The sequence below is a fragment of the Panicum hallii genome, chromosome 7 (assembly GCF_002211085.1).
Source record: "Panicum hallii strain FIL2 chromosome 7, PHallii_v3.1, whole genome shotgun sequence".
In the NCBI taxonomy this organism is placed as follows: Eukaryota; Viridiplantae; Streptophyta; class Magnoliopsida; order Poales; family Poaceae; genus Panicum; species Panicum hallii.
Genome location: NC_038048.1, coordinates 38,648,341 through 38,670,815, shown reverse-complemented (window position 1 = coordinate 38,670,815; position 22,475 = coordinate 38,648,341). Strand labels below are relative to the sequence as shown.

The following is a 22,475-nucleotide window of genomic DNA, read 5'->3' as shown; positions in this document are numbered from 1 at the left end:
TCTGAAGTGCCAAAAAACCCATAGATTTGGTGTTTGAACATATGATTAATCATTCTGAAAATGTGACCTGCTTGTTTTGATAGCATTTAATGTCGTTTTTCTTGCGCTCCAGTTCAATGATAGTACACCAAAGGGTTGCTTGCTTTAACTTGTTTGTACAGTTTTTTCTCCTACTCTATCAATACATGGCGGGCAGTGGTTGCTGTCGGCCGCTTCAAAAAAAAAATGATGGTACCGCAGCAGCTGCTCAAATCATACTGTTCAAGTTCTTGGAGAGGTTCTTGAAGGATTCTTTGGCTTTCTTATTTCTGCATTCTAGGAACTAGTCATGGACGGTGCACGATGTATGATAGTCGGAATCAGTTCATGAGGGATTCTTCCGTTGTTTCTGTCTTTTTCTTTCTTGTAACAGATCGAGCTTAGCTGGGTTCCAGTTATTTTTCCAGAGCTAATCTGAATTTGGCCAAGAAATGATGATCCGATCGTTATTGGATCAGCTATAATGTTCTCACCAAAAGCTAATAGATCCTTGGTTAGTTGCTCTGGTACTCTGTTCAATTTCTACACCTCCAAAAGGTTTGGTCAAGACAATCTCTTCTGATGCTAAGATGCAATGCTTGTTGCATGCTAGCGGCGACTTGTGCATTGCATTCAGTATTTTAGTTTTCAGTGTTCAGAGCCGTTCAGACTGCCAGTTGTTAGTTCAAATCGCACTGCTGTCTTGCCGATTCTAATTTCTTCAGAAACGTATGATGAGTCGATCTCCCAAAGGTTTTTTGCAAACCAACCTGTTCCATTTTTTCCTCTAGTTCAGCTTAGGAGTTAAGTCCTTGCGTGTGGCAGGCATGCCCACAAAAGGCGACGTGTGTTTGGACCTGATACAAATTACTGTACAAAAGAAGAACAGAGCAACCTGTCCCATTCTCATCACTCCGCCTTCGCCCGCGGCCCGCCGTCCTTGCCTCGTCCACTCCATGGCGGCCTCGGAGGACCCGCCGCCGCGAGGTCAATCGCCAGCGTCAGGTCAGTGAGCCCTAGAGTAGGCTGAGGGAATGTGCTGGGGTGCATGCCCATGGATTGTTCGACGAAATGGCGTGCATTCCATGAAGCGCCGCTACGGAAGCAAATGGCTAGATCAGTAGATCGCCGCCTGCTAAGTCAGCATGCTGACTACGCATGGTCGACCCGGTGTCTGACTCAAGGTTGATCGGTCTCTTGTGCATCGGATGGTGGACATGCGCCGCTCTTCTATGGTCTCGGCGACAGCACAAAACGGCGGCGCAGGCGAGTTTGACGGCAGAGCCTCGCCGGAATCGAGTCGATCTCGAGCTAAGGAGCTCGGATCGCGATGCCTCTTGGTGAGTTCTAATTACAAGGAGACGGAGGAAGCATCTGAGCAGGTCTCGACGGCGGCGGCGAGAGGAGAAGACGTAGTGCAGCGGCACTTCGGCGACGCTTTACGGGAGATGAAGGGCGACAGGCCGCAGGGAAGACGAAACCGGGTCGAGCAGCTTCCTTACCTCAGCACAAATCCCTTCGTCAGGTTCTCGTCGGCGGAAAGGCGGTAGCGGAGGAGATCGACGGCAGAAAGGTCCATTCGTTTTTGGATCAGTTCCCATGTTCTGACGAAAGCTAATACAGTAGACTCTTGTTGATTGATTTGGTAGTCTGTACGATTTGTTTGTGCCCCAATCTGAAGATTCAAACTGCTGAGTGCTGAGTGGGAATTTTGGTATAAACTGTTCGTCGCAATGTTTGCTAACTTCTTGCCGAAGTGCATGGCATCACTTGCTTCTGTTCGTACTTCGTAATTTTCTCGAGTGACAAAGTCCTGTAAATTTTTGTGACCTGGTTTGCTTGTTCCACTGGTACAGAACGGGCCATCCATCTTTATCATTTATCTCAGTCGTTGTTAGGTCCAGCACCAATAAAGGCTAAGCGGTGAGAGGGAACTTTAGTCCCGGTTAAAGCTTCCAACCGGGACTAAAAGCCTCTCTTTAGTCCCGGTTGGTGCTACAAACCAGGACTAAAAGTCCAAACTTTTTACTCCCAGTTGGTTACACCAACGAACTAAAGGGTAGTCCGTAGATTAGTTTAAAATAAAAGCATCCCACAAAGAGACACATGTGCTATATAGGTGGGATGGTGAAAAGCTACATGCATGAGCGAAGAGGTCTTGGGTTCAACTCACATGGCTGCAAAATTGGTTGTGCTCGCTAATTATTTTTTTTGGAAGAGGTCTATTTTTGACCATCCAACCATCGTCTTAGTTTGATTTTAACTATTGAACTGCAAAACCAGAAATCTTTGGCCACCTAACTATCAAAACCGTTGATATTTGGCCATCGGACGGTTTTCCTAGATGGTTTGGTCACGTGGATGCCACGTGGCGATGGGCCCACCTATCAGCCCTCCTCTCTCTCTTTCTTCTATCCTCTACTCTCTTTTTTTCTCGCTCCTGCTGCTCCGCCTCAACACCCTACTCCGTGTCGCCTCTGACATGCCTCCTCCTCGCCGAATAAAGCCGGGCCACAGGCGCCGACCGCGAGATCTCGCCGCATCGGGAGCACCTCTCTCTTGCAGCACCTCTCGCCGCCAGTGAGGGATGCTAGAAAGCAGAGCAAGCTTGCGGCGCGGTCTTCATAGGCGTCGAGGCGGCACCCGTGTTGTCCTCCTCCTCTTGGGGCGGTGCACACCGTGCCCGCCTTGAGCCCCGGCGGGTACGCAAAGAAGGACCGCGCCGCGGCGCCACTCGCCGATGGTGGCGTTGAGGATGGAGAAGCTCTGTCGTGGGACAGCGCGGCTGGCCGGGCCAGCAGCGCCGGCCGGGCGAGCTTGAGCTCCGCCAGGGAAGCGAGCTGCAGCTCCAGCGCGGGCAAGCGCGGCCAGCCGGGCGAGCTGGAGAGGCGCGGGGGAGGGCGGCGGCCGGCGTAAGGTGAGAGGAGAGGGATAGGAGAGAAGAGAGAGAGGGAGGGAGAGGAGAGAAGAAAGAGAGAGAGGAGGCCTAACAGGTGGGCTCCACCGCCATGTGGCGTCCACGTTAGCAAAACCGCCACCAAAACAGTCCGATGGTCAAATATGAACGGTTTTAAAAGTCCGGGACTAAAGATTCCTAGTTTTACAGTTCGATGGTAAAAATCAAACTGAGATGATAGTTGGATGGTCAAAAATAAACTTCTTTCTTTTTTTACCTTTCACACCCTTTATGTTCGGGAGTTTTAGTTCCGGATTCGTAGTCCCGGTTGGAAATCCGGGACTAAAGTCTTTTTCCAGCGGGACTACATCGTTTTTTACTAGTGTTCGTACATTCTGAAAGCATTTCTGTTCGCTTCATATGGTTTCTACTGCATTTCAATTCAACGATGCGAACAGCAGCTACTGCTTGTGTCGTAACTGTTATGAAAATATGATAACCAAATATTATTATTAATTTATTATACTACTTAATCCTCGACTCTTCTGCTGTATGCAAAGCCTAATCGGGAAACAGTGTTAGGATTTAGCTTTCCTTTGTGTTTCTCCCTATCAATTTGTGACATTAATCGAATTCAGCTGGTTGTGTGTGAGCTGCTGCTTTGTGTTCAACTCTAAAGTCTAAACTCTGGAATGGCCATGTTTCTTCCTTATGCATGTCCTATTGTGTAGTGTGTGCAAGAACTCGGACTGAGTTTGTAGGATTTGAAAATTTTGAATGCCAAAAGCGATTCAGACACGGAGTCGACGGATTGAAGGAGAAATGGGCCAGTTTCGTGGCTTATGTGGTCACAGATCCATGTCTTGATGGGCTGGACCCTATGTTCATGGGCCGGTCAGCATAGCATTTTCGGGTCCCCATGGCCCCCCACGGGCAGTAGTAGTCCCCGTGCTGCCCAGAAAATCCTTCCGCAGCTTTTTTTATTACACAAATCTCTGTCCGTCCATGAATATTCTTTCCAATTCCCGGCTGCCGTTAAGTTTTCTAATCTGAAAAGGAAAATGAAAAGAACAAATTTCCTCAGTGCCATAAAAAATTTAGATAGCTTCCCTCGGTGCCATAGAAGTTTTGGAATTATCTTCAGCGCCATTGAATCTATAAATTATCCCATAAGGAAAGCCATCTAAATTTTCATGGCAACGAGAGAATTTGCTCAAAATGAAAAACACCATTCCGGTTTCTTATGTGCAATCAGCATAATTTGCTACTAAAAATGTCAGTCAGATCTGTGTTACTTAGAAGCCCTTTGTTTCTCTCGTTGATGAGCTTTCGTAGTTTCGATTCTACTGTTCACCTCAGACGCATTCACTTCCAAAGATCTTGTAACAGCCCCAGTATGTCCTATTTGATTGTATCTTGGTTTTGCTGTAAAGTAAATTGATAGAGTTGGAAATTCTGCCTGATTTCTTGTCAAAGTGTCAAAGCAGCTCAGAGATCTCACTTTGTAAGATCCCTTGGTTCACATTGCGATTGTCCAGTTGCAAAGAACACCTTGTGATATGTACAGGCGTACAGATCTAACAGATTTGGCGAGTCCCTGCTAATAACGCTAGGATGCGATGATCTTTGCATGAGGTGGGTGATTCGTCCATTGCATTCAGTATTTCAGTGTTCAGTTTTCAGAGTTCTTTAACAGGTAATCAGCATTTGCCTTTCTTGTTTCTGCATTCTTGGAACTAGTCGTCTGATGGTCGGGATCAGTTCTGTCTGGCTTGAGTTACCGAATATGCCTGCCGATTTGTTTCTTTACAATTTTTACTTCAGATGATCTTTTGCTACTATTGTTGACCTCAGACACAATCAGTTAGTTTCTGCGTGAATTCAGTCCGTTTAAAAAAAAAAGGGCAAAGTTAGTTTCTGAGTGAATTCAGTCCGTTTACAAAAAAAAAAGGGGGGCAAAGTTAAGATCACAAGCAGCTCTAAATCAGACCATCATGTGACATGTTTATCAGATTTACTCCTTTTAAGGCGACTTGCTGTGTTTATATAGTAGGTGGCTCTAAATCAGACCGATCTATTACGTGATATTACATGCTGTTTATATCTTGAATATCTCATTGACCCTTGTGGGTCCAAGTTACAAGTGAAAGGAATATATGCCTGGGATGTGGTACTAGTGCTTGAAACATTATGCGGTGAAGCTTAACCAGAAATCCGAATAAATTTGTTTAACCGAAAGCACGTGAGGCTGGTGAAGATAAACACTTTATTGTTCGATAAACAAAAACTAACTAAAAACTAAAATGCAGCCAAAATGAATCAAACTAGCTAGCTAGGGAACAAACCAGCTAGGCTTCGTTGAGCACTCGAGACTATCCTCTGGTGAGCTGTATACGCACTCCAATCTGTTATCCTGCATGCTGTAGCAGTAGGCCGCAATGGTAGATGGCACCTGCAGTGGGCCGTGCTCGTCATGGACATAGTAGATCCGAGTTCCGCTGTTGGCGCCATTTTCCCGAAACGTGGTGTGGTATCCATCCATGAACAATTCGTAATTGCCAGCGTCTGTTACCTTGAGCCAGGCGAGACCGTCAGGCGTAGAGCCTAACTCGAAGATGCTGAAGGCCACTGGCCGGAAAAACTTGACGCTAGTCCTGACCAAAACCAACTTGCTCGGCAACGCAACGAGATGGATATAGTTGAACTCTTTGAATCGACGATGACGAGTACCAAAGCCGTACATCGTGTTGCCAAGGATGGGCGTGTCCGGCGGCTTCCGGACCAGGTGGAGGACGTCAAGCGTCGCGGCGTCGTACACCGCCATCTCGCCGTTGGTATCCAGGCCGAACATCTTGCCGTCGTGGTAGGCGAAGTCGGAGAAACCCAGGCCGATCGGGGTGGGCTTCTCCACCTCGGTCCAGGCCGCGTCTCCGGGGCGGCAGAAAAGCACACCCGTTCTCCCCAGCAGCATGTGGTACATCATGACCGTCATGCCCGCCGCCGCTGCCGGGGCGTCGGGCGGGGCATGGACGGCGAAGCGAAACAAATCCGTGAACCAGAGGTCGTTGCCAAGCGCCAGTTCTCTATCGGTACGCTGCATGTTGAGCCTGGGCAGGGCAGCCGTCACGCCCGCGGCCAGGTGCGAGAGGCGGCAGGACACGTCGCGGGCGTCGACGACGATGGACCAGCCGCGCGACAAGGGGAAGACGAGCGCGTGCCCTGCGCCGGCGCGGGGAAGCAGGAGGCGCGGCGCTGGGCCTATCGCGGCGCGCCACGTCCGGCACACGGAGCGGAACGCGGCGACCCCGGTGACGGCATCGCGGGTCCTCTGCCCGATGAGCTCCAAGAGATCCGAGGGGAGGTCCAACCAGTCGGGTTGCTCCTGGTCCGCCATTGCCGGCGATCCCGTTACCGATCGATGCATATCGCCTGAACATGCGGCTTCCCGATCCTTTTATTCCGGGGGGAAAAAAAAGTGGGGGATCGTGGCGGTTTCAATCTCCAAGGTCCAAGCACGTCGGCACCATCCTTGTACAGAGACAGACAGAGAGAGAGCGTTTCGGTATGTCGCCGCGCCTTGGACGCGACGGAAACCGTGAAACGTGAGTGCTGTATGCTATCTCGGCCGTGCCGGGCAGGCAGGTCGTCGCGGTAGGCACCGCGCGTCGACACCTGCCCCAGCCCACAGGAATCTCCGCGGCGGAGCGCGACGGGGGCGCGGCGTGGCCACGGGTCTGGCTGGTGACGCCAGCTGATGCCTTCCGGCCTTCCGGGCCGCGCACGGGGCCGAGAGATCCGGCGCGTCGGCGATCAGGGTCCGGAAGGGGCACTTGCACGCGCCCGGGACCGGAATGTTCAGCGCCGGAGATGAGAGATTGAGATTCCCCTCGGCTGTGCGAAACGGGTGGCTGGCGACGAGTAGGGCGGCAAAGCTTTAAATTCGGCGAAGAAATCTTGGGGGAGGGAACCGGATGCGTTCGGGAATCGGAACCCCTATCTCCACGCGGCTTGGCTGGAAGATAAGGTCATGGATGGCATCGGCATCGGCTACGCACGCGCAGTAGGCAGTACGCAACTTCTACTGCCACGAGACTTGGTGCTTCCTGCACGGTGGGAATGTGCCCCGGCGACGCGCCTCTTCTCCCCTGATCTAACTCTTCTCGCACGAGATCACGGTCTGAACGCAACGGTGGTTGGCTCGGCGAAGCAGCCAGCGGCCTCTCACCTACAGAAGACACATGTCTCGATCTACTACTTGCAGACACGCGATGCTTCTCGTCTGAACGATGACGCGGATCCTGCTACTGACCCCAACGGAACGAACGTCTGGATGATGCTTCTCGTCATCCAGGTATCCAACTCGCGATGCCCCCAGTTGCCCAACGCACCAAATTATTGAGCAGGGATTCGGCCTCGTCAGCGGATAAGCATGGAGGTTCCTGATGACCAAAAGCACCAGTTGTCTAGTGCCGGTACATGAACCAAAACTCCAGAATATAAGCACGCGTACAATAATAAGCAGAGCAATCTTTTGCGTGTTCTTGGAAAAACAACAACAGTAATCACAAGTCAATGGGTCGACGCCGGAAACATAGCGGGACAAACAGTGCATCCAAACAGCCAGGCACGCGAAACATGTAGTATGGTCCTTCAAGCTATTTGTACGGTTGTACTACCATCGCCAAGCAAAAAAACAAAAAAAAACTCCTTTTCGCATCTGTTATTTTGGCAGAGTTTTTTTTTTCTGATGAATTCGACTTGCCACGGTGCCGTGCAGGAATTTAGACATGAATGATTCGTATAAGATCTACTACCATTCTTCTACAAATGAATGATATCAGTATATATGAGAAGTCACCAGGGTAGGAATGTGACGCTTTCATCTTAATCATACACCAGCACTCAAAACATTGAAAATTAAGACCAAGAAACCAATCATTTATAAATCAAATAATTATTATTCATAAAATGCTTTGACAGACATTTCTCCATACATACGCTCATTGTGGTAGACGCAGCTGACCACCTAGAGCTGTATACTTATTCAGATTCATCATTAGCATGCGGCAACATCAGAACCCATGCTTACAAACGATCATTTTCATACTAGATAGCCTGGCTTGGCTGCTTCACACAATAACCAAACGACAATCGCAACACATAAAAAAAACAACTCAGCAGCAAATCGACACCAGAAGCCCGGTCTTACTCGACAAGCACTCCGTCCTTCTCCTCCATGGTATCCTCTTCCTCCCAGCAGAGAAGATTAGCCAGTTTGCCGTCCTTCACAGGAGCAGCATTCTCCATATTCTCGCGCTCGAAGCAATGAAGAACAGATTTTGGCGAGCCAACAACAGCGTATTCAGCAGCAGAAAAGCTCTGGTAGATGAGTAGGCCACCGCCGGGCAGCTCTTGCTCTACCATGTTGTTGCAGTCATAAACATCAGCATCAAGCTTCTTGCCCCACGTCGCAGCTTGGCCACGCCCGCCAAAGATGGTCACAGCAACAGAGAATTCCGAAGGGCCAAAGCACCTGAGAACCCTCTTGACGAGATCGCCGTAGGCAAGTGCAGTGGCGTCGAAGCCCATAACTTCATAGCTTGCATAGCTGAAACCATCCTCAGGGGTCACATGAATGGTGGAGAAAGCAGAGTCATGGATCGCATTCATGGAGTAGCCGCAGGGTTCAAAGTCAAAATCACAGATCTCCATCTCAGGAATAACTTCAGATATACCAGAGAGCTGGGTCATTTCCTTGGCACATGTTGTGTGGCCATCAGCAGAAGTCTTGAAAAAGACTGAAGCTTTCTTCTTGTCCAGACCAGTCATGCACATCTCAAGGTTAACCATGGGTTGCTCTGGGTACTCAGTGGCGTAGTAGATGTGCCACTTCTGTCCAGGTCTTGCCGGATCTCCAATCACATAAGCATTACCACCAGACTTCAGGCCGCCAAAGTAGCGGTTAAGGGCAGCAACCTCCTCAGAGAAGCTCCTGTGTGGGGCTGGCTGAGCACTGGGGAAGATGAACATCCCACGGGAGTACTTCACAGCAGCAAGCGGCATAGACAGCTCTTCAGCAAGCTCAAGAATCCTTGGAATGGTCAGCAGAAGCTTGGTAGTCCCACAGGTCTTTATGACAATCTTCAGAGGATAGATAAACAGGCTTGACTCAGAGAGGACATAGGAGTCAAAATCCTTGTTGGAGAGCTCGGACACAATGGTGCACCGTGCAAGATCCAGAACAGAATCAATCTGGGCCCTAGAGAGGGTACGCAAACCACGCCCATGAGGGTCAACAAAGACAGGCGCCTCAGAGAAGGTGATCTCAAGGCGCTTCTCATAGCCCTCAAACCCGATCGCTGAGACCGGGGGAGCGTCAGCAGCAGAAAGGACAGCCATTGGAGCAGGTGAGTCAGAACACAATGCCGGAGATGGAGAAGGGAGGAGTGCAGGGAGCAAGACTGGGGAACTGGTCGATTATCAGGAAGCAGCAGGCCAGAGAGATTGGTCAGAATCAAAGCGTTAGAAAAGAAATCCTAAACTACTAGGTTGGGGAAGCACGAAAGCGATATCAGGATGGCTTCTTCGCGCACTGCAGTAGAAAAATAAGACAATCTTAGCAACACATCAGAAATAACAGAGGTGGACTGAAGAGTATATCTGTGATTATCGATTCTTACGTTGGAGTAAGCAGCAGACTGGAACTTCTTCACTCCTCCAGCAGGTCGAACGTCCTCAATGCTGTAGCCAAGGGGAGCTTCATACATCATGGAACGACTACTGCTAGACTTCTTGCCACCCTTAGACTCCATTAGTACATCAAATTCCTGCAGGAAGGGCAGAATTAATGAGTCTATTACATCTGATCAACGAATTCAAACAAACATTTTTTCTGCTTTTTATGAACATCACAAGCTAGGCAATAAAGTCCATCATTCATGCCGATGGGATGGTTACAAGAAACCATCACAACATACCACAATTAAGCGAGATGCGAGTACAGAGAATCCTATGGCCAAATAAATATTTCCAACAAATTAAGGTATAAGTTATTCGCACAATCATTGCATTAATCATAGATCTGTTAGGACGAATCGAAGTTTAATCTTGTAGGACCTCATCAAATTCCTAAAAACCACAATCTCCTCTATTTCAAGAAATCGTCTGCGTACTCGCATGAATCTGTATTTCCTATCCACGAATCGAAATCTAAATAAAACTGAACAGTACTCTTCCTACCAGCAAGTTTCAAGTAATCACAAAACAACCTGTTCGAGGTACTAATCCTCGCAGAAATATCAAACCACGAATCTAGTCACCGGACGAAAAAAAATAACATAGTACAAAACATGCCGAACAAATCTAAAATCTACAAGCTACAGCAGGCCAAAAGAGGGCATCAGCCAGGCGAAACTTACAATTCGACGAAGCTATGTGTGGAACCCCCCGATTCCCGAGCGCGCACGCGTGATCCGGAACAGATCTCGTGAATCTTCCCCCCTTCACCGCCTTCCGACGCAGCAGACCCCTGACTGAGACCAGCGAAAAGGATTTCTATCCCTAGAACTCGGCGAGTTCCTCGGTTCCGTTAGCTTCTCTCAGCGAGACGAGCAGCGGCGGCGGCGGCGGCGGTGAGGGAGGAGGAAATTCGTTGGCAAGAAGCAGCGTGCGGCTGGGGAAGGGATGCCCTGATTTGGCCCGGCTTTTATAGCTCCCCCTACCGGGTCCGGGTTCCCGTGGGCGCCAAGTAGATGGGCCGACCCGTCCCGCTGGACCCGTGCTCGCGTGGAGGCCCCCGGGCCGCTAGCTAGGCCGGTGGGACCCGCCACGATCGGGATTCGCGGCCGTGAAGGTCTGGGTCACGGTGGACCGCGTGCACGGAGGGGAGCTGCACCAAGCCGCCTCGGGTGCTTGGCTGGACTCGGAAGGGGTTTTCTCTGAATTTCCAGGATATGGCAGGTGGACCCCGCGTGTGTCGGAGGTGAGCGACGCAGGCCAGCTGGTGGCTGACTGGGCATGGTAGGCTGGGGAAGCTTCGTGGTGGCCTCTTGGTCGCGGCTGGCAACTTTATTTTTCCACTAAAGTTTTCAAATTCTACTATCTTTTCTTTTCTCCTCTGTCGTTCTATACTTGTGCGCCGATATAAAGAATGCCATAAATTCATAATGTGTAAAGTTATATTCATTTTAATTTTAACTAGAGAAAATCAAATATTAAAACTTTGACCAACAATTAGTTAAAGTACATGTACATTTAGTGCATAGATTTTGCATCAGCATATTTGTATGCAAAGTGACTTTAGGACTATATTGAGTTTTTAGCTATTGACATCATATTGTAAGAGAAAAATGATAGGTCAAAATCTACTACAGAGTAGTCACTAAATTAAAATTGTGTCACCATCTAGTAATGATAATCAATGAACAAATAAATTAATTCTAGGAAATGAAGCAAATTCAGAGCTATGAGTTGACTCATCCTTGAATGAAATCATACATGTTTATAAAGAAAAAAAATCAGCAAACCAACCAACCAGCAGTGCGTTAGTGGGGGTGAGGAAATCGGATGGCATTATGGGCAGCCAAATCCATGCAATGGTACGGTGCTTGTAAAGATGATTGATTGGTTTTTGAATATGCAAGCATAGTGATTAGGCTGTCTCCACCGGTAGACTGTAAAACGTCCTGTACTCTATATATAGAGGAAGATTTCGTTCTCTATTGCTCCAGCAGCGTTCTTTAAATGGTTCTCTAAAATAGAGAACGCTACAGGTTTCCTCTATATATAGAGATTCTCTCTCCTCTTCTCTATTTTTTCTTTACGTTTCAAACACTGAATTAAATAAAAATAAAATATGTCCATAGCGTTTGAGGTATAATAAATACGTACGTACAAAAATTTAGAACAAAATACGTTTCTAATATAGGGTTTAATGTATAGAGAACGAGATTTAGAGAACGTTGTTGGAGAAAAATAAGATATAGACGAGAGAATCTCGTAGAGAATTCTGTAAATGAAGGATGTAGAGGATGGGATTTGGAGGATATCGCTGGAGACAACCTATAGACGGTTCGATTCTAACTTTAATGATGGAGAGAATAATCAAAGTATCCATCTAGTTGCAATATATATTTGGACAAGATTCTTCATTTGTAAATATGTGTTGTACATCTATTTAGTAATATCATGAATGTTGTATATCTTATAAACATATTTTGCCATAACATAATAGCAAAACAACAAGTCTGTCTAGGTTAAGACGTCAAATATTCTCAACTAGGACCTGTACGAAAAGATAGAAAGAGAGATATACCTTGGTGTATACCCCCACCGACTTTGTAGCAAAAGTTTCTTTGCAATGCCAAATCTAGCTTGGTTTTTTTTACAATAAATCTACCTTGGTTTACATGTTGAATACAATAGAGCTTACCTGCGTGGGCGACAAGTCCACATACACAACAAGGTGCACAAAAGTATGAGTGAAAATAGGGGGTTTTTTTTTGGCAAAAGGTAATAGGTGCCTGAGAGGTCAATGACGTGAGGCTTATATAGGTTCAGCATGAACACGACAACATTGGCTGACCATTCGGAGGACGACCAGACCCAACACTGTACACCGCGGGAGATGCCGCTATGTCCATAGCGTTTGAGGTATAATAAATACGTACGTACAAAAATTTAGAACAAAATACGTTTCTAATATAGGGTTTAATGTATAGAGAACGAGATTTAGAGAACGTTGTTGGAGAAAAATAAGATATAGAGGAGAGAATCTCGTAGAGAATTCTGTAAATGAAGGATGTAGAGGATGGGATTTGGAGGATATCGCTGGAGACAACCTATAGACGGTTCGATTCTAACTTTAATGATGGAGAGAATAATCAAAGTATCCATCTAGTTGCAATATATATTTGGACAAGATTCTTCATTTGTAAATATGTGTTGTACATCTATTTAGTAATATCATGAATGTTGTATATCTTATAAACATATTTTGCCATAACATAATAGCAAAACAACAAGTCTGTCTAGGTTAAGACGTCAAATATTCTCAACTAGGACCTGGACGAAAAGGTAGAAAGAGAGATATACCTTGGTGTATACCCCCACCGACTTTGTAGCAAAAGTTTCTTTGCAATGCCAAATCTAGCTTGGTTTTTTTTACAATAAATCTACCTTGGTTTACATGTTGAATACAATAGAGCTTACCTGCGTGGGCGACAAGTCCACATACACAACAAGGTGCACAAAAGTATGAGTGAAAATAGGGGTTTTTTTTTTGGCAAAAGGTAATAGGTGCCTGAGAGGTCAATGACGTGAGGCTTATATAGGTTCAGCATGAACACGACAACATTGGCTGACCATTCGGAGGACGACCAGACCCAACACTGTACACCGCGGGAGATGCCGCTCCGTCTTCCGTAGTTGGCAAAGACAGCCACCACCGCGCGCACACCCGCCTTAGGTGCACGGGCACGGCCGCACGGCCCTCAGCCGCATCGGCCGTCCGCGAAGAGGGGTGAAAAAAGCGAAAAGGAGAGGGGCGTCCACGCGATCCGGCGTCTTTTCAGCCTCGCTCGCTTTCCCGACCCCTTTTCCGCCTTCGGTGCGCTGCATCGGTGGCCACACACAGACGGCGGCGCCACGGCGGGTAAGATCTCGCGACACAATGCTTATCTCTGCTGATCCGCACGGCAGGAAACGCAGCACCGGCCAAAACCACACGAATTTTACGCGGAAGCGATAGAGATCGCATGCATGATGCATCCCAGCGGGATATGACCCAGAGACACCGTCGCTCCATCCCGGCAGGCCGCGGAACTCGTCGCCGTCAACGGAGTTCAGACCCGGCGGCGGGCGGCGTCTTGGTGGTGGTGGAGAAGTAGATAGACATGGCTGTACGATATCTCCGGTGCATCTAGCTAGCTAGCCCCCTGCGACAGCGATCCGGTCCGTGATTCCTCTCGCCACTTGGCTTTGTCACGACCCGCCTTGGACAGCTAGATGCGCTTGTCCCAGCTGCCTCCGTTCACTGTGCTCCTGCCATTTTCATTTTTCGCCGCCCGGCGACGCGGGGTTTCTCTGTCCGTTTGCTCCATGTTCTTCGTTTCTTCAGAGCTCATGCCCCACCACTTGCCTTTCCCGAATTCCCGTAATTTCTTGGCTCGGCCGCAAATGGATAAAAAATGACATGGACGCAGATGACTAGATGAGTACTCCAAAGGAGCTAGGAAATTGCAACATGGGGGTTAGGTGCAGCTTTGACGGGATTAGCGAGCTGGCTTGCGGCAGGACCAGGGCAGAGAAACCCTAATCTTTTGCTGATGGTAACACTATTGATTTTTGTTGATAATATCTGGGCTGCTCGCCAGCCAGGTGAGCCGATGACCTGCTCCCTGATGTCTCAGTTTCGCTACCTTTCTTCCTGATGGTTGCCACTGTTTTTGTCGACGTGGGAGCAAGTTGGTCAAAGCTTGCCGTTCCTGCCGGACGCCGAAACGTACACGCCAATTTCCCCTTCTGATTCGTGCTGGAAATCTAGAAGAATGTCCAAACACGGAGTCATGGAACTGATGAGTAAAAGAGTTCCTTCAAATGCTGGATTTCTGACCAGAATGAGTACTAGAATCCAGCATGTGCTGTCTCACTGGTGCATGTTTTTCTTCCAGAAAATCCAGAGAGCGTGACGCGGTCCAGCCAGCTGGGGTAAGAACAGGTGATTTGCAGAATCGAGCGCCAATAGTTGGCGCGGGCCAGCATCCCACTGGCCTGATGATGATTGAGCAAACGGCCTGGTAGTTCAGCTCTGTTAGAAAAACTATCGGAGTTCAGCTGTGTTCTCAGCATCCCTTCCCTGCATGTGTTCCAGAGGAGAAAGACGCAATACTTTTTTACAAAGAAATAGTACCGCCTCATATCTGATCTCCATGAAGGAAAACAAAGATGAAAAGATGCACTGCATCTGCGTATCATCAATTCATCATTCATCAGATAAAAAGATGAGCAGGGCGGCACTAGGCACGGTAGCCCACACGGGCTCACAGTCACCACCGGTGAGCTTACGGAGAAGCAGTGGGGTCCAATTGGCTCTTCAGAACACGATCCATCACCTCTGAAAAGGATCGGAAGGCTACCAGTACTCGCGGTCGTTTTCACACGCGGGATCGGGATGTCTTGGGAGCATATCCTTCCTGGGCCGACGCGAGCCCCAGCAGATTCGGATTTGGGGCCGACGGCTCAACCGCACGATTTTTTTTTTTTGTAAATGCATGCACCCATCAGACGTGGTCGACCGGCGGCTGGCCGACTGCAGTCCCAGTGTCGTCGGCGAGAGGGCAGCGCGGCACAGTTCCTGCAGCTCCCTGAACTGCACAGGAGGCAAGTGAAGGGCTGGTTGGGATCATCACATCCGAGTCCTGACGCCTGACGGTGTACAATCCTACTGGAGGCTCGTGGAGAAACTGCACCCTGTCGCTTTTGGATGATGGTTCCTGCTTCCAAACAGACGGGGACTGAAAACGGAAACAATACGATGAACTGAGAGTGCATTACAAAATCAGACGGATGAAAAGCATGCACGGACAGGGGACAGCATCAATCGGGTGGTTAGAATTCTTCAGAGAGATTTGCGTGGGAGATGTGGGTCAATACACCTGCGAAATGCATCTCATGGTGGAGATATGGTGCGACCACTTTTGGTTTAGGCTCGACCGTCAAAAAGGCTCCACTCACTTTGTGGTAGCTTCTGTTGCACAGGCCAAATGATGCTACGACACGTCGACACCATACACTACAACATGATTAAAAAATAGTAATACTTTTAAAATAAATAATAATACTGCTTGTCTGCACGACTCCTCATGAAGTGATTGATCCTCCATCCAAAGAAAGAAAGAAAGAAAGAAAGAAAGAAAGAAAGTGTAGTGCTGGGCTCGTCTAGTTGATAGATAATGGGCCTCGGTAGGCCCGCCCTTATTGCAGCAGGCAGGCCTCCCACGGGCTCAACTGAACAAAAGGCTCGCAGCCCATCCACGGTTGTCACCGGCCGCCGCCCTCTCTCTAAAAAAAAAAAGCTTGATCGGGCCCACGTTCTTCCACCTCGTACTCGTACTCGTCCTCCCCTTTCCTCGGCGACGCCGCGTTCTCTGGTCTCTGCCACAGCGCCTCCCCTCCGCCTCCGGTCTCTGGTCCCGCAACCGCGACGAGATGGCCGAGGTGAGAACTTTCTAGAATCCCTCCCTCCCCCGATTGCGCCGGGTCGCTGCATCCTGTCGGTTGGTTGTTACCTGACAATAGGCTTCGATCTAGTTCGTCGATCGTCCGATTGGAGATGGTTTCCCGTCCCGTGGATCTGATCCGTGTGTATGCGCGCGTGAGGTGGATTGTGATAAGTGCTCGTTTGTAGACACTACGTCCATTTTTTTCTGATATAGAATTTGCTTGATCCCCGGTCGTGCAATTTGCGTGCTGCTGTGGTGGAAAATTGTGGAGTCATGTACTAAGATCTGATATAGGATACTGCATTCATTATGTAGCTGACTGAAGAGTCACGTTTTTAAAATTTTAAGGGTAGGGCTGCCGGGTTGGCTTGGTGATAACATTTGGTTGGGCCTTTACAGTTTTGCGAAGGATAGTGATACTGGTTCTAGCAGCCATTCGCCATTGTGGCAAGCACCAGCAGACTGTATGAATTGCAGAATAGGTTAGTTGCCTGATATGGATGGTATTTGATCTCCGCGGGACCTAGTAGTGCTGTCTCAGATGCTCATCTATTTGGTGAGTGTCAGGGTGCCATATTTTTCTCTTATTTTATAAGAAGACGATCTTACATTCACCTACCAGATGCTGTAATGTGCATCCCAGTGAAATGAGCTATCTTTCATTTTCATGCCATGCTTATTGGTTCTCATTATTGTCTTCCATTTTTTTCTTTATTTGGATTTCCTGTATATTTTTTTATTGTTTCTGTTTATGCTTTGCATTTCTACCAGATTGAGCTGAAGACCGCACCTGCTGACTTCCGCTTTCCTACAACGAACCAAACCAGACACTGTTTTGCGCGCTATATTGAGTACCATAGGTATGTTTGCTGGAAAACTTTACACGTGACTTGTTCAAAGAAAAAAACTTTACACGTGAACAATATCCCAGTTCTTCAATATTTGAACTTCCATGCAACCAGATGTGTCAATGACAAAGGGGATGAAACTGCTGATTGTGAGAAATTCGCCAAGTACTACCGCTCTCTTTGCCCAGGAGAATGGGTGAGTGCTTGTGCTGTCTTTTGTAGTACCACTGCAATTTATTTATTTATTTATTTATTTTCATCTTGACAGAATATAGGAAATTTGTGATGCACTAAGCTACTAACCTGAACCAAGAATCTTCATTGAGTCAAACTCCATCATATCTGAATTGCTTGGCCATAAACCACTGATTTGTTTCTGCCATCATTTCACTTCCTAGGAGTAGAAATTTGTGGATAATGTGACTCATTGGAACGTTTTGCTATGCATATTAGCATACAAATGGGCGCTCTAATATGTTATATGCTCCAGCTGAGAACTTTTTTGCAGTCTGCACCTATGGCTATGGATGACACAGTTTAAAATTTTAACTTCTAGCGTTTAGTTCTCTCTAGGGAGTAGTTTTACACTTGCTGGATTTTTATTTGTTTTCAAATATCATTTCCTGTTCTAATCTTTTGAGGGTTCCCAAGTATGTTTCACAATTTTCCTTTATGCAATCCTTCGATCTGTTTACCAATTAATGCTTAGCTGGACCATGTTCACTTGACGCATTGAAACTAGCCATGCATTCTAGCCTGGTTTCTACAATGTCATCAGCTTATTCTCTACTGAATCAGGTTGAGAAGTGGAACGAGCAGAGGGAAAACGGGACCTTTGCAGGGCCCCTCTAAATCTTATTTGAGAGTCACCGTGGACCTACAGCTTTCATCACTCCAGATGTTTTCTTATTTAAATTTGTGTTATTGTCTCGTGTCACCTAAGCACTTACTGTAAAACAGTTTGTGATGCTGTTTATTTGGATTGCACTCATAATTTAATCCGTTTTTGCTACTAATGTTATGTTTTTCCAGACCTCTTTTTTGTTGGCTATTATCCGAACATAAATGGTTTCTAAAGTTCATAGCTGGTGTCTCTGTTTCCTACTGGAATCTGAGTAATGTTCACCATGGATGGTGCTAGGGGGCAACACCAAAGAACTAAAGGAAACATGGAAATGAAATGAATTTGCTTACGTTTTACTATTAAAAATTCCCATTTACCTTGAACCTAGATGTGCAGCAAATGTTCTTTGGGTAGAACTTCATAAATGTGCTTCATGCAGTAAAAACAGGACGCAGCGTCTCCAGTTCAGGACTGACCTGATTTTGTGAGCGAAATTGTTTCATCTCTTGTAACCCTGTGGCATTTGGGTTCCTTTCCTGCGTGCTATAATAACTGGGCATTTACTCTTTAGTTTGAGTTCTGAATATCCAGAGGTGATTCTAGTATGTGAAAATGATGAAGTGTATTTACAGCATAGGGATTTACTCTTTTAATTTGAGTTCTTGAATAATTGGGGATTTACTCTTTATCATGGAAAATCCACATAAAAATACAGCATTACCAAGCATCTCATTAAATTCATTATATTTCAAATGATTACATGGTGCATAAGAAGAAACAAAATACACATACAACTAATCTCTTACAACTCCGAATCGGATGGTTCAAATCGGTGAAGATAGGTAGCTCATAAACCAATGGAATGAAATAATCATTCTAGAATCCGCTCCCTGTCACTGAATGTGGACCCAGATCCCCTTGCTGGGAATGCGCCCGTTCACGACGAACAGCATGTAGTAGCCCGGTGGCGCCAAGACCGACGTCGCCGGCATAGCCACGGTGGCCTCGTAGAAGCCGGGGAACGGCGTCGCTACCCCGCCGTTCAGCTGGAACGCCTGCGCAGGCTTCACCTGGACCTGGAGGAACAGCTGCCTCTGGTTCTGCGCGAACGAATGCGTCGTGAACGACGGCGCGACCATGGTAACCGCCCCGGGAATGCCGTCGCGAGCGAAGAACTGCAGCTTCAGCTGCGCGCCGTACGCGACGTGGACCGGCCCGTCCTTGGGCGACGGGACGAAGATGTTTGGGCGGAGCCCGTCGTTGGAGCCGTCGAGATAGTACGGCGAGAAGGCCTCCAGGGTGAGGTCGGTGGGGAACTTCTTGTCGAAGACGTAGAACTGGTGCGGGTTACTGCCGCCCACGATCACCCGGCCGTCGCGGTCGAGCACCGCTGAGGCGTGGTACATCCGCGGCCGCGGGGTGCCCGCCGGCGCCTGCGCCTCGAACCGGTTGGTCGGGGTCACGAACGGGAGGTCCGGCCGGTAGATGACGGGAGTGGGGTTGAAGGTGTTGGCGGACTCCCACCCGGCGATCCCGTCCGTGGCGCCGTTGATGATGGCCACCTCGCCGTTGGGGAGCAGGATCATGTCGCCCATCACCCGCGGCGACGGCATCTCCTCGACGACCCACGACGGGTTCGGGTCGGTGATCTTGAGCCGCCCGCACGTCCTCAGCGCCGGGGGGAACTGCCTCGCCGCCACGGCGCCGTTGGAGGTGGCCGGCGTGCCCCCGCAGATAAGTACCTCGGCCTCGGTGGGGTTGGGCTTCAGCGGGAGCAGCACTGACGAGCCGGCGTTCGGGTTGGTCCTCAGGTCACCGCCGCTGCCGAGCGTGGTGTAGTTACGGACGATCTTGCCGGTCTTGTAGTCGAAGAGAATGGCGCGGTTGCTGGCGAAGATGAAAAGGTTGCCGTCTATGTTGAGGTGAACGAACGGGTACAGGCTGTTCGTTTGACCCAGGAACGGCAGCGAGAAGGCAGCGTTGGTGCCGGTCTTCGGGTAGAACTCGTAGCTGGGCTGCCCCAGCCCGCCTACGATGATGGCGCGGCCGTCGGGGAGCTTCTGGTTGGTGGCGTACCACCGGTCGGCGGCGAGCACGACGGGGGCCGGCACCTCGGTCCAGTCGCAGCTCGCGTCGCTCCCGCTGCACGCGGGCATGAGGCGGATCTTGCGGGTGCCGTCCCTCCACCCGCCGTTCTGGACGAGGGTGCCGTCGGGCGCGACGTAGCCCGACGAGCACCAGGTGTCGGTGAAGATGGAGAGCCCGCGGAAGGTGTTCGACGCGACGCTGTACTCGACGGAGTGCGCGGTGCAGTCCGACCTGTTGCGGAACCACTGGTCCTGGGGGTTGATGCGGCAGGGGTGGCCGGCGGGGAAGGTGAGGTTGGACGGGCCGACGTTGGTGCGGTCGAAGAGGACCAGGCGGTCGTTGTGCAGGAGCTGCATGTGCATCCCCGACACGCCGACGTTCTGAAGGAACTTCCAGCTCCCGGCGGCGCGCGCCGGCGCGATGCCGCCATAGGCGAGGAGTAGGAGAAGGGCGAGGTGGTGGAATCCAAGCTTCATTGTGGTGGCTACTGGCTACAAGAGGGATAGAGGCTGCTTGTGGAGCAGTGACCGTGCTGCTGGTGTGTTTTAGCTCGGGAGCTGCGCTGTATATATAGCTGCGTTCCGAGCTCGAACCATTTTTCTTTACACTTGTTTTTTTCTGGTTGAAAACCCTGGAACATGCAGGCCTGCGTTCGTCCAGGAGACAAGGAATGCTGGCATTCATTTTGGCCATGTGTTACTGATTATATTCTGATCTGGTAGTTCATCTAGTAGCCTCAGGTAAGTGTTTTAGTACATTTTCTTTTTCTGATTATACACCAATTGAAAGAGGTGGCTCTTCATGTAATACAGTATACAGTGTTTTAGTCTGTTTTGTTTTCCTTTCAACCTCAACTCCATTGTGATATGAACTTTCTCCCCTCCCTTGTACAGTGCGTGTTCCAATTTTAAAAAATGCCTTGTGATGAAAGTAAGTGTGGTACGTTATAGTTGTTTACTTGTATGCATAGAAATTATTAGTATCATCATTGTAGTCTTGTAGACTTATTTCAGTGCGTATCAAGCTGAACTTATTTCACTCCATTTCATCTATCTGGTTTCAGTTATCTGAAGATCGGTGTTGCCACATTTTTCTTGTCCTTTTATTACTCAACTCGATCCAAGTTTGAACTAAAAAAATGAAAACCATATGCCATTTTTGGTGGAGTTTTTTATATCTTGTAAAATATTCTTTGTTTTATCTTGTTTCTTCAGAAAATGCGCTTCTCCCACAGAGGACTGGTTAAATTATTTGAACACTGCGCAGGTGATAGGCAGCAATGTGGTGTCACGCACAATGGGTTTCAAGCTGAAAAAAGGGCCTAAAAGATGTGGTCATGATATGTTTCACGACGCAATCACACATCTCAGAGTAGCATTTCACAAATGCTAATCTCTGCTGTGATGTTCTCAGAAGTGCATGCTGCTAGCTTTGGATGGAATTCCCCGTCAGTTTTTAATGATAAAGTAGACAATATATGAGATGAAATTTATCGCCTCCCCATAGAGAGGTCTAATAGACCAGGTATTCCCATGCATCATCGAGGAGATAATACTTTTGAACAGTACTACGTTGACTTAATCATGAAGCACGGTGCAATATCAAACACACGGGTATAATTATATCTGCCAGATGGTGTTGACTTAAGTGCAGACAGAGAATAATGACAGCATGGTACGTTGAGTTATCATAGCCTAACGAACTATGCCCCATCTGTCTCCACATGCTTAACTGACACATGATTAGCATATGTCAATCCAGTGAACTCAGCCAGTGTTCTTAAGTCTTAACAAGTAGATGGGAGGAATGTTATCCGGAAACAAGCTAGGCCAGCTGCACGTTCATATTCTGATGACTCTCGGTCGGCTCTTCCAACTCATGGTCTCCTGACTTATTATTGTGTGGGGTTAAGAACAAAGGATGCATGAGAATTGAGAACCAAACCATGTTCAGAGATGCTCCTACCCTCCTAGGTTTGTAATTGTAATAAGCGGTGAGATCATTCAAGTTCAATTAAGAGATGGGTCATTCTTGATGCATCGGTTGCAATATGCGGAAGAAGGGGTGAGAACAGTTGGGAAGCATGTGGTTTATATATCACAAAATTAGAGGTGACTGAGAGAGCACGATGCGAGCAATGCTGAGGCACCATGCATGATTGGATAGCTGAACTTGAGAGTCTTCAAAACAAAAGAAAATCACAAGTAGGCTGGATTAGACTGGATTGTGTGACGGTGTAATTAACACATCCGCAAACTAACTGCAGCTATATTGGTTAGATTTTTTTGGTGAAACCTGCCAGCGTGCATAGAGGATCATGGCAGGAACTCCTATCTAAAGAATAAATAGATGCCACATGCATCGCTCATCTGATTGACTTACATGGTTTGTGTTGCCACACGAAATTGATCCGCGCAACACCATGATAACTATCATGCTCCTGGAACGATGACCGATTGCTTTCTGATCAAAGAAACACAGATTCATCGATCCTCGTGGAGGAGAGCCGACATTTTTTCAACGCAAAAAAGAAAAAAAAATCAACTAAACCCTAGGATTGT

General features: G+C 48.2%; 4 protein-coding genes across 4 annotated transcripts; 1 reads left to right on the top strand and 3 right to left on the bottom strand.

Annotated features, from left to right (window-relative positions):
- Nucleotides 1–5,116: 5,116 nt before the first annotated feature.
- On the bottom strand, nucleotides 5,117–7,173 carry LOC112900053. Its single transcript, XM_025968778.1, has 2 exons — nucleotides 5,487–7,173; nucleotides 5,117–5,366 (listed from the first exon to the last, which is right to left on the bottom strand). The coding sequence occupies exons 1-2, from the start codon at nucleotides 6,336–6,338 to the stop codon at nucleotides 5,247–5,249; spliced, it is 972 nt and encodes a 323-aa protein (XP_025824563.1). The 5' UTR covers nucleotides 6,339–7,173; the 3' UTR covers nucleotides 5,117–5,246.
- Nucleotides 7,174–7,856: 683 nt separating this feature from the next.
- Nucleotides 7,857–9,741, bottom strand: LOC112899195 (S-adenosylmethionine decarboxylase proenzyme). The gene is made up of 2 exons (XM_025967569.1): nucleotides 9,595–9,741; nucleotides 7,857–9,506 (listed from the first exon to the last, which is right to left on the bottom strand). The coding sequence occupies exon 2, from the start codon at nucleotides 9,311–9,313 to the stop codon at nucleotides 8,120–8,122; it is 1,194 nt and encodes a 397-aa protein (XP_025823354.1). The 5' UTR covers nucleotides 9,314–9,506; nucleotides 9,595–9,741; the 3' UTR covers nucleotides 7,857–8,119.
- A 6,267-nt stretch (nucleotides 9,742–16,008) lies between these two features.
- LOC112900460 (cytochrome c oxidase subunit 6b-2-like) lies at nucleotides 16,009–17,998 on the top strand. Its single transcript, XM_025969324.1, has 4 exons — nucleotides 16,009–16,129; nucleotides 16,906–16,994; nucleotides 17,097–17,178; nucleotides 17,781–17,998. The coding sequence occupies exons 1-4, from the start codon at nucleotides 16,121–16,123 to the stop codon at nucleotides 17,832–17,834; spliced, it is 234 nt and encodes a 77-aa protein (XP_025825109.1). The 5' UTR covers nucleotides 16,009–16,120; the 3' UTR covers nucleotides 17,835–17,998.
- Nucleotides 17,999–18,536: 538 nt separating this feature from the next.
- LOC112900449 (aldehyde oxidase GLOX-like) lies at nucleotides 18,537–20,441 on the bottom strand. Its single transcript, XM_025969312.1, has one exon. The coding sequence runs from the start codon at nucleotides 20,388–20,390 to the stop codon at nucleotides 18,720–18,722; it is 1,671 nt and encodes a 556-aa protein (XP_025825097.1). The 5' UTR covers nucleotides 20,391–20,441; the 3' UTR covers nucleotides 18,537–18,719.
- Between the last annotated feature and the right edge of the window lie 2,034 nt (nucleotides 20,442–22,475).

What these genes read in the sequence shown, in the direction of transcription:
- LOC112900449 (XM_025969312.1), bottom strand. Translation starts at nt 20,390, where the DNA reads ATGAAGCTTGGATTCCACCACCTCGCCCTTCTCCTACTCCTCGCCTAT.
- LOC112900460 (XM_025969324.1), top strand. An exon ending in CGCTATATTGAGTACCATAG is followed by an intron (nt 16,995 to 17,096) that starts GTATGTTTGCTG and finishes CCATGCAACCAG; the next exon opens with ATGTGTCAATGACAAAGGGG. An exon ending in CTCTTTGCCCAGGAGAATGG is followed by an intron (nt 17,179 to 17,780) that starts GTGAGTGCTTGT and finishes CTACTGAATCAG; the next exon opens with GTTGAGAAGTGGAACGAGCA.
- LOC112899195 (XM_025967569.1), bottom strand. Translation starts at nt 9,313, where the DNA reads ATGGCTGTCCTTTCTGCTGCTGACGCTCCCCCGGTCTCAGCGATCGGG.
- LOC112900053 (XM_025968778.1), bottom strand. Translation starts at nt 6,338, where the DNA reads ATGCATCGATCGGTAACGGGATCGCCGGCAATGGCGGACCAGGAGCAA. An exon ending in ACGGTCTCGCCTGGCTCAAG is followed by an intron (nt 5,367 to 5,486) that starts GTAACAGACGCT and finishes GGCCCACTGCAG; the next exon opens with GTGCCATCTACCATTGCGGC.